The 11226-nt window shown below is 42.0% G+C and overlaps 1 protein-coding gene across 1 annotated transcript; it reads left to right on the top strand.

The window, feature by feature from the left end:
* Positions 1-10521: 10521 nt before the first annotated feature.
* On the top strand, positions 10522-10965 carry LOC138054334 (uncharacterized). The gene has a single exon (XM_068900794.1). The coding sequence runs from the start codon at positions 10522-10524 to the stop codon at positions 10963-10965; it is 444 nt and encodes a 147-aa protein (XP_068756895.1).
* Positions 10966-11226: the final 261 nt, after the last annotated feature.

The raw sequence follows: 11226 nt of genomic DNA, 5'->3' as shown, positions 1-11226 counted from the left end.
GTAATAATATTTACCGTTTTGTTACAAATTTAATAACACTAGCTTTAAACTTGTCAACATTGCATGCGGAACGGACCTCAAGAGGCAAACTGTTCCATTCATCCATTCTATAAAAGAACCTGTTTTTAAGTATGTTTGTCCTGGTATATTTCTTTTTTAACGATTTATTATCAAAATGTCCCAGTAAGTAACGGGCCTCTTGGCTATAAAAATCTAAGAATTGAGAAAAGTCAACATCTAAATGGCCATTGAGAGCCTTAAACAAGAAGGTAACATCGACAACGAAACGTCTTTGATCAAGAGTTAAAAGCCTTGAGTTTACTTAGACGGACATCGATTTTAAAATGAACCTAGTTGCTCTACGCTGAATTTTCTCAATTTTGTTTACGTTTCTCTTGGTGAACGGACACCAGACGACTGAGCAGTATTCCAGATTCGATCTGACAAGGGAGAAGTACAAAGTCTTTATAGCAGATTCATCCTTGAGACTCATGCACGTTCTTTTAATTAAGCCTAACGTTCTGTTTGCCTTGGCATTGCAGGCGCGGATTCCAGGGGAGATGAAATGGGAGAACTTTCACCCCCTTTTTCTGAGCCCTCCTTCTTTCTTTTTTTTTTTTTTCGATCATGCTGATGCACAGACCTCAAACACCTCAACCAGGCTTTGGTTGTATTACATTATTACAAAAATTCACCCCCCATTTCAAAATCCTGGATCCGCGTTGCAGTGATCATATCAATATGAGAGCTCCAGGACAAACCATTGTCAGTCAATATTCCTAAACCTTTAAATCCCTTGACCTCCTCGAGAACTGTATCACTCAAATGCACTCTGTTAGTAAACTTGTTTTTTAGTGATTCTTATGATCTTGCACTTTTTGGAGTTGCAATCCATCAGGTTGCGTTGGCTCCAGTGGTAAAGTTTATCCAAATCTTTTTGGAAAAGCATCTGATCATCATCACAGTTTATTACTCGACTGACTCGAAACATCTTTCTATCATCAGCATACAAAGCTATTGTGCTTGCAGAACAAACTACATCGGGTAAATCGTTAATAAACAAAACAAAAAAGAGCGGCCCAAGTATAGAGCCCTGATTCGAGGACTGTGGACTTCCAGACTTGGCGTCACATATGGGTAGATATTGGTTGTGTTTTTCTCCGGGTACTCCGGTTTTTGCCTCTCCTCAAAAACCAACCGTACCTACGATAGTGTCCTCAATTAGTGTCCTAGGGCGAAATACAGTTGACACTTAAAGGAGCAGTGTCACGCTATTTTACTGAAACTTCATAACACTAAAAGACGTCTATCCATCAATGCAGACCAAAAAATAATGCTTCAATTTTCTGACCAATAACTATTGAAGTGCACTGAACCTTTCTTTGTTGTTTGCAGCCAATAATGAAGAGGAAGTGGATTAAAACTTGAGAAAACTGGCCAGTATGCGGCACTGGATTTTTATGGTAGGTACGTTCCATTTTAAAACCTTTTAACTCACTGGTACGGATAAAATCAGGTAGCGCATTCCACAACGTAGCCGAGAAGTTACAAAAATTACTAACGCCGTAACTGGTTGTTATAGGGATGCAGCCAACGTGGCCCGGGTTCGATTCCCAGAGTTTGCTGGTTTTCTCCGCGTACTCCGGTTTCCCTTCTCCTTAAAAATCAGCATTTGACTTGATTTGCGTTAATTGTTACTTTCAGTTTACAGTGTCCCGGCTTAGTGCTCCAGCGCTAGAACGACTAGACACATAAATATAGTTCCTTTCCTTTCTAGGTTTATTGAGGGATAGAATTGAATTCCTCGAAGATCATAAGAAGAAGACTGGAAATTAAAACTTATTTTTCATATACTGCTCACCGCCGATTACAATATATACGTGGGTGGGAGGGCGGGCAGATAAATGGGAGTTGTATACATGTACATTGCTAGAGTGAGATGACTAACGCTCGTGCAAATCTGCCTGAATGTACATCGCGCGGACCAATGAAAAACTTCCAAATGGCATTAGCAATTCAGATTGCATACTTCGAACGGTGTTGGCACACCAAAAACTCCCCCGAGAGAATAAAGTTATCGTAACAATAGAAAATATATTTACGTTCTAATTCGCTTCGCTCAACCGAATGTAAATTACTTTCTGTTTACATTAACACTAAATCTCATAAAGCTCACACAGTATTTAATGGGTAGGTTGCTCAGACAATCAAACAACCGTGAGAAATTAACAAATTATCTTAGGCGACGGGCACGCCCCACATAAACACTTTGGAAAGGTCTACTGCGAAAAAGCTGAATATCACCACTGGTTTTGCTTCTCTTGAAAGGATTGCCCTAGCTGGCACGTGGCATAGCATCTTTTCTCTTCCTTTCTGCAGCACTTTTAGCCTACTTGATTTTCTTTTCGTCTTCAGAGTTTGACGCTAGATCGTCCGATTCGTATTCTTGCACCACAAGCCAACCGCCTTTGTTTCTGTCAGCTAACTTAACGAGCTTCTGCCTCTTTCTGATCTTCTTTCCTTCGTTCGCTAGCCTCTTCATTTTGTCCGGGCTATCAGCCTTGCTGAACATATCAGAGAGAATCGCGTCAACTGACGCGTTAAACTCGAACTGTTTTCTGTTACCTGTGGATTTTAACTCGCAGGCTTCTTTTTCGTCCTTGGACTGTGTCTTAAGTTGCTTGCCGTTCTCGTCGAGCTGTGATGTGAAGTAGGTCTTGAAAAGACCAAATACTTGCTGAACCAACTCTGAATTCGGTTGACCTTGACTCTCTAAAGCTCTCGAAGGTCAGGTCCGGGTTGATTGGGATGCGAGCTTTGTGCGGTCCCCGATGTTGAAGTACCAGCACAACCAAGCGATGAGTCCGTATTTCCTCGAGAGTCTTCTTCGACCATATTTCAGTCAAGCAGATAAGTGCGAGTTGTATAGATTGCTAGAGTGAGATGACTAACGCTCGTTTAAATCTGCCTAAATGTACATCGCGCGAACCAATGAAAACTTCCAAATGGCATTAGCAATTCAGATTAAATACTTCGAACAGTGTTGGCGCACCAAAAACTCCCCCGAGAGAATAAAGTTATCGTAACAATAGAAAATATACATTCATGTGGCAAAAACGGCACAATCTGGTGAGTACCCTCCGTTTGACACAGTCAGTGCTCGAAATTAACGGTCGTCCCAGACGACCAATAAATTATTGTTAACTTCGCACTTCACCCTATCGGAGATTGACAGTAGAAAACCGACAAGTGAGTCGGGTGATGCTTATGTGATTCATTTTCTATTTTTGGCTGGGTTGTATGTCCGTTGATTTTTTTCGGGCAACCAAGCTTTTCATTTTGCCAAAAACTAGTCGCCCGGTAAACTTTCTGGTGAGCATTTTCCCGTATGCGTGTGTTTTGAATATGTGTAGCTTTTTCAAAACATTGTCAGATAGGAAAACGCATGCGATGGAGATCGAAGACTCCATTTTGAAAATGCTAAACCTTAAAACCCAGACTTTACAAAAAAACACAGGCGTACAATTACGTAACGTTTACACTTTCCACCATTGGCAACGTCGACCCAGTTTCGCCAGTCTCGATCGGTGTCGTGTAACAGAAGGCGTAACCGCATCGAAAAAGATGCTGTTACAAATAAAACTGCGTTTGTGTAAACTCTGCCTTAGAACTATGGGTTACTCAAGCTCCAACGCCATATTTCATCTCAGAACAGCGTCATAGGGGGCTTCCTAATGGGCAACCAAATTTATGGGTTTAGTTGCCCGGGTTTTGAAACAGGGACAGCCTGAATTTTTTTAGCACTGAGACAGTGTGACCCCCCACCTTTGAAAAATCCTGGCTACCCCCCTGATGTTCAGTGACAGGAAAATCAGCCCGTGCGATCGCCTTTGGTCGCAGTTGGCTCTTCGCCGCTTTCAGATACCGACTTTCCTCCCGGTACGGCATTTAGGGGGTTGGCCCCTAAACCACATGAGACAGAGCTCACTCCTACAGACAGCTCCAGACCGCCCTTGTCAATTTAGCGTAAGGTTTCAATAGCTTTAATATTCACCGGAAAAGTCGTTTTCTCTCTCATATGGTAAGCACTGTAGTCGCTGAATACACACGCGTCTTGCTAAAGATATTATACGCACATGCGTAAACTTTATTTCTTCTCGAATTTTAGAGTAACTACAACAGCTAGCTAACATCTTCGAGGCATTACATTTACAGATAAAAATCATACCATATACGGCGGATACATAACTAAATATATAATATGTATTTAAACGGATACTTTAATTAAAAAGAAAACCGGCTACACAAATTGTGGCCCTGGATTCTCAATGTAAAACCTGTAAACTCAGTGGTACGGATAAAATCAGGTAGTGCATTCCACAACTTAGCTGATAAGTAAAAAAAGGAATGAATAACATAAGTGGTTGTTCAAGGTTTATTGAGGAGGGACAGAATGTAATTACCGCGAATATTATGCATAAGAGGAACACGGGGGAGAAAACGTAATTCTCATATAAGCAGGACTAGCAGCAAAATCATTAAAACGCAGTAATATGAGGAAATTTTGTATCGCAAATATAAAATGTTACCATCAGCGAAAAACATTTTGGTAGATTTTTGCTACGTTCAATTTTTGTATTGTACTTTTGGCTGCACAATCTTGTGACGCAAATTACAAGTTCACACATTATGCAATTACACATCTATAAATAAAAGAAATAAATAGACTATAAATAAAAAATGAAATAATCAGTTACATGTACAATACAGTTATTGTCTAAACTACACCGTAGCTGCAAAAAGCCAGTTGAGGTCAGGTCACAGAGGACACAGAGCAACTTCGTCACGCATTCATCCTAGAACTGAAGGCAGTGAGGTTTGGGGGAATAAACAACCTCCTGAGGGAGGCTGTTCCAAACAGGGATATTACGTGGGAAGAATGAAAATTTGAAGACATGGTTAAATACCATATCATGAGATCGTCTTGTTTGAGATTGGGAGAAAGTCACATACTTAAAGAGATCCACTCCATTAATTAAGTTTATGGGAGGACTTATACATGAAATTTAATCGTTAACACCCCCGACGCGCAAAAAGTAGTGGCCAATCCAGGACGTTAAACACTCATGCAAAAGACACTCGAGTTACGAGAGTAATCTCGAAAAACGAAGCGGGGAGCCCTCCGCTGTACTTTCTCAAGATTTGAAATATTGCGCTGAGTGTATGGATCCCAAGCACAACAAGCATATTCGAGAGACGGCCGTACGGGAGAAAGATAGTTTGGCCTTAGTTTCACGAGAGCAATAATAAAAATTACGAGAAATGAAGTTGAGAGTTTTTGAACTCTTTTTAACGACATACTCACAATGATTGTTTAGGCGGAGGTCAGATGAAATGATGACTCCAAGATAAGGGTGTGCAATCGGTCCTTTCAAGAGCTTGGCCATTAAGGAAATAGGTAGTGATGACTGGGAATTTATAACGAGTAAGGTGCATAGAATAACACTTGCTGCAATTAAAACGCATTTGCCACTTTTCTGTCCAAGAAGAAAGAGAATCTAAGTCTGATTGAAGTAGTTCAGATGATTTAGAAGAAGAGAGGCCAAGATAAATGATGCAATCGTCAGCAAACAGGCGGATTTGAGAAGAAATATTATCAGGAAGATCATTTATGTAAATAAGAAAAAGTAAAGGCCCCAAGACAGACCCTTGGGGGACGCCTGAGGTGACACTGCTGCGTGCAGACCTGAGACTTAACTGATTAGAGTGTAATGTGAAGTGCTAACGTTTTCTACCCCGTATGAACCATGTGTGCGTCAGCCCTACTGTTGAATATGGGCCCACACACGGACAGCGAAAAACTCTAACCCCAGTGGGAATTGAACCCACGACCTTCGGGTTAGAACACCGCTGCTCTACCGACTGAGCTACAAGGTCAGACGGGAGCAGGTCGTGGGAACTGAAGATGTTAAAGTCACGGCAATGAACATGTACAAGTACAAGCAAGGATTACGCTTTTGCAAACGTTGGCCGTGTAACACTTATATTAGAACAGACTTAACTGATTAGAGACAGGACCTCAGATTGACACCCACCAACCACAGTAGTTTGTGTATGATCAGACAGACGAGACTTAATCCAAGTTAGAGTTTGACCACATATGCCGTAGGAGGCAAGCTTGAGAAGGAGCCTTTGATGTGGAACAGAATCAAAGGCCTTTGAAAAATCAAGAAGGATGAGATCTGTTTGCAGGTTATGATCCAAGTTTGAAGTAGGGTCGTGAAGGGTGAGAATCAATTGAGATTCGCATGATAGGCCTTTGCGGAAATCATGCTGGAGAGGTGAAAGCAGTGAATTCTTATCCAAATGAGACATAACGTTGGAGTATATAATGTTGTCAAGGGTTTTACAGAGAAAACAATTCAATGAGATTGGTCGGTAATTTGAGGGGCTTGAGCGAGATCCCTTCTTGTAAACCGGTGAAACTAAGGCATGCTTCCAGTCAAGAGGCAATTCGCCAGTATCAAGAGAAGACTGGTAAATTACCTGAAGGACTGGGGGAGGTGACATTACTAGATATCTTAAGTAAGTAGAGTGGGATTTGATCAGGGCCAGAGGCCTTTGACGGGTAAGATTTGATAACAGTTTGGAAATGCCTGAAACACTAACTGCAGTTTCTGGCATGTCATCTACATTTTCTTTAGTGGAGACAGATTCATTGAGAATGCTGGCCTTGTCAAAGTTTGAACTACAGTGCCTGCCCTGAGCAGTGAGTTTTGGTATACCCACACCATCTTGCCTTTGTGACTTTACATACATCCAAAATTTCTTAGGGTTTTCAGTCATGTTGTCAGATAATATAGAGGAAATGTAGTTATTTCTAGCATGATTAATGCATTGTTTAGTTAGGCGCCTTAAGTTCTTAGAATTAGTCCATGCCTCTGCAGTGTTGTTTTATTCAGCAAGATTCTACCGGCGATGTTTTTCCTGACCATACGCCTAATGCCCCTGTCAAACCAAGGATTTGAATTAAACGACTAAATATTCTTCAATGGAATTCAAAGTGCTTTTTTGCATTCCTCATCAGCATTTCTTTAAAAGCAACCCAGATTTGTTCAACCGACGGAATATTTATAATAAAGGAGGAGAGGAAATTCTCACATTCATTTGCAAGATCATGAAGAAACTTCTCAGAGTTTCCACGCTTAAAAGCAAACACCTCCCGTGGCTTGGACTTATTTATATAAGCTCTATAAAGTAGTTTGGTAGTTACTATGTCATGATCACTAAGACCGGGTATTGTGATTGTGATGTTTTGAATGGATTTCAAAACACATTGTGGTTGGACTTACACACTGTGGTTGGTCTTCCACACTGCTGTTATTGTAAAAAAAAAGAAAGAAAAAAAAACGTTTGACGGTTGCTAATTTTTAATGTATGCACACTGACACCTCTTCACAGGAATATTTAATTAAGCTTCCCATTGGGTGATAGTGTTTTTCTTTTGTTATTCAAACTATTGTTTTTCGTTTCAATTTAAGTTTAAATAGCTTATTCTGTTGTACCTTTTTCATGTGTAACCTTCGGCGAGTGAAGAGAAGTTTTGTTTTACGTTGCGAAAAATAAAAGGTTATGGTTAAGGTTACGAGTTGTGGTTGAGCTGAAGAACTTTTTTGCTTTTTGGATTTACGAGTAGGTTTTTGAATTTATGACGACTTCGATTTCAAGTTTGCTGTTTGGATGAGTCATGGAGGAGAAATGGTCGATCGAGAAACTTAACGGGAGTAACTGGAACACTTGGAAATTCCAGATGAAACATTTACTTATGGCGAAAGAATTATGGAGTCTTGTGGATGGTTCAGAAGTCCTAGCAAGCGAAGCGACAGCAGCGGCGGCGGCACTTTTCCAGTCGCGGTTACACAAAGCGATCTCGACAATTGTAGTGGCGATTGACAGTGCTCAGCTTTACTTGGTCACCTCGTGCGAAGAACCTAAACAAGCATGGGATGGCTTGAAAAACCACTTCTATCGATATACCCTCACGAGCAAATTGCTTCTGAAAAAGCAGTATTTACGCTCTGAAATGAAAGAAGGTACATCGGTTGATCAACATTTAAAGCACATGAAGGATATTGCTGATAAACTTGCGGCAATTGGCGCGCCTATTTCTGAAGAGGATCAAGTTGTCACTTTGTTAGAAAGTTTACCAAGGAGTTTTGTGACCCTTGTCACCGCCATTGAAGCTAGAATGGATGGTGTTAGGCTGGATTATGTTCAATAAGCACTCATACACGGGGAAATGAAGCAGTTAGAGCTATCCGGTGAGTTAAGTGGAGCTGAGTCAGCACTGACGGGGGCCTTAAAGAGAAATACGTCACGGGATCGACCAACATGTTATGGATGTGGTAATGTGGGTCACATTCACCGTTACTGTCCAAACGATTCACTCACATGTTTTGGATGTGGTGATGTCGGTCATATTCAGCGTTATTGTCCCAGGAAGCGTAAATGGCACAAAGCAAAAATAGCCGAGAGTAAGAAGAGCCGACAGGAAAATTCTGACGTCGATGGTGAAGATGTTTATGCTGCAGCTTTCATGGCGTTTGCTGGAAACGTTAAGTCTGCGGATAAAGAATGCTATCCATGGCTGATCGACTCAGGTGCATCAAGTCATATGACAAAAGAGAAGCACGTTTTGATTAAATTCCAGGAATTTGAAGACCCTGAAAACGTTGCTCTAGGAGACGGTCGTGTTGTGAAAGCATTGGGATCTGGACGCGTTCAAATGAATATGCTGTTTCCAGGAACTGAGGTTAAGAAAGCTGTCTTGCATGACGTGCTGTATGTGCCTAAACTCACCTGCAATCTGTTTTCTGTACGAGCTGCAGTTGCTAAGGGTAATGCTGTCGAATTTGGCCCTAATAAATGTTGTATCTGGGATGAGAATGGAAAGCTTCGTTGAAAGGGGTCACTGGCTGATAAACTCTATCAACTAGATTGCCAAGTTGTCTCTTCTGGGTATGCCTCAGTTGCACAATCTCGTAGCGACTTGTGGCATCAGCGTCTCGGGCACGTGCACGAGTCACGCCTCAAGAAGTGTGTTCAGAATGAATGTGTGCAAGGGTTTGACATCGAGAGAATTACTGAATTGTCATTTTGCGAAGGATGTTTGGCAGGAAAGATGTGTCGAGAACCGTTTCCCACAGTGGGAAGGATTTGGTCGACGCGTAAACTACAGCTGGTGCATAGTGACGTGTGTGGTCCAATGCAAACACAGTCGATTGGAGGAGCAAAGTATTTTGCAGGATTATCGAACATTTTTTGGGCCGAAGCTATCTCTGCAGCTGCGTATGTGAGAAATCGGCTTCCCACAACGACCCTAAAAGAAAGAGAAACTCCTTATGAGCGGTGGTATGGTAGGAAACTGGATGTGAACCACTTTCGAGTATTTGGATGTACGGCCTACGCTCACGTGCCAGACTGCGAACGGCGAAAGCTGGATACAAAGTCAAAAAGGATGCGTTTCGTGGGCTACAGCTTGACGTCAAAGGGATATCGTCTTTTTGATGAGACGAACCAAAAGCTCTATATCCGGAGAGATGTTGAGTTTAAAGAGAGTGATTTCGGCCCAGAATTCAGCCACGACTACAGAGCCAGACCCAAAGAGCATGGAGGTGAAGCAGAATGCGGACACCATTGCAAAGGACGAAGAAGAAGAAGAAGAAGCAGAAATTAGGAGATCAGAGAAAGAAGAACAGCAAGAACCCCGAAGATCTGAGAGAAAGCATAAAACACCTGTCAGATATGGTTATGACGAATATGCAGACGCCGCGACCGACTGCGTGCACCATGTTGCCTATCATCTAATTGAGGTAGATGAGCCTTCAACTATACAAGAAGCAAAGTCGAGTGATCATGCTGCAGAGTGGAAAGTAGCTACGGATACAGAGTACAATTCTCTGATTGAGAACAAGACATGGAAGTTGGTTAAATTATCCCCGGATCGGAAAGCTATAGGATGCAAATGAGTGTTTAAGCTGAAGCATGATGTAGACGGTAGAGTGGAACGTTTTAAAGCACGCCTAGTAGCCAAGGGTTACGCGCAGAAATATGGGATTGATTATGATGAAATTTTTTCGCCTGTAGTTCGTTTCTCTTCAATCCGTTTTTTGCTGGCGTTTGCAGTCCAGGATGATCTGATTCATCAGATGTGCGTTAAGACAGCTTTTCTTAATGGCAAACTCAATGAAGAAATTTACATGCAGCAACCGGAAGGATATGTGAAACCCGGAGAAGAGTATCTGGTATGCAAGATAGAGAAGTCGCTATATGGATTAAAGGGAAAGTGTTGAAAAGGTTGGTTTTACGCAAGCCACAGCAGATCCCTGTGTGTTCATCAGAAAGAAGGATACGCTCACAATCATCGCAATCCACGTCGATGATCTTATGATACTAGCGGAAAACATTTTCGAGATGCAAAGACTTAAGGACAGCTTAAACTTGTAGTTTAAGATGAAAGATATGGGGGAGCTGCATTACTATGTGGGAGTTTGTATCGTTCAAGACAAGGAAAGAAAGCAAGTCTATCTTCATCAAGGGCAGTACATCGAAAAGATGCTCAAGACGTTTGGGCAAACAGAAGCCAAAACGGTGTCCACACCTGCTGATTTGAACGTCAAGCTGCAAAAGGATGATTATGTTAGCAGACCAGTCGATACGATCTCGTACCAGGCCATTGTTGAGAGCTTACTTTATGCTGCAATCACAACTCGTCCGGACATTGCCGAAGCAGTGGGAGTTGTGTCGAAGTTTTGTGCAAATCCTACACAAAGTCACTTAACTGCAGCAAAACGGATTCTCAGATATCTGAAAGGAGCTGTATACCTTGGCCTGAGTTACAAGAAGTGTGCTGATGGAAACTTGATTGCTTACTCAGATGCTGATTGGGCGGGTGATTCCAACTAGGAATAAAAACTGTCAAATAAGCAACGTCCACACTGTGGTTGGACTTCCACACTGTGGTTGGACTTCCACACCACAGTGGTTGGACTTCCACACCACAGTGGTTGGACTTCCACACCACAGTGGTTGGACTTCCACACCACAGTGGTTGGACTTCCACACCACAGTGGTTGGACTTCCACACCACAGTGGTTGGACTTCCACACCACAGTGGTTGGACTTCCACACCACAGTGGTTGGACTTCCACACCACAGTGGTTGGAC

This window comes from Montipora capricornis, chromosome 6 (assembly GCF_036669925.1).
Source record: "Montipora capricornis isolate CH-2021 chromosome 6, ASM3666992v2, whole genome shotgun sequence".
Classification (NCBI taxonomy): Eukaryota; Metazoa; Cnidaria; class Anthozoa; order Scleractinia; family Acroporidae; genus Montipora; species Montipora capricornis.
Note: the sequence above shows the minus strand (reverse complement) of the source record. Positions and strands in the feature narration are given on the sequence as shown.

Excerpts from the sequence above, each read along its gene's own strand:
- LOC138054334 (XM_068900794.1), top strand. The coding sequence starts at position 10,522 with ATGGGGGAGCTGCATTACTATGTGGGAGTTTGTATCGTTCAAGACAAG.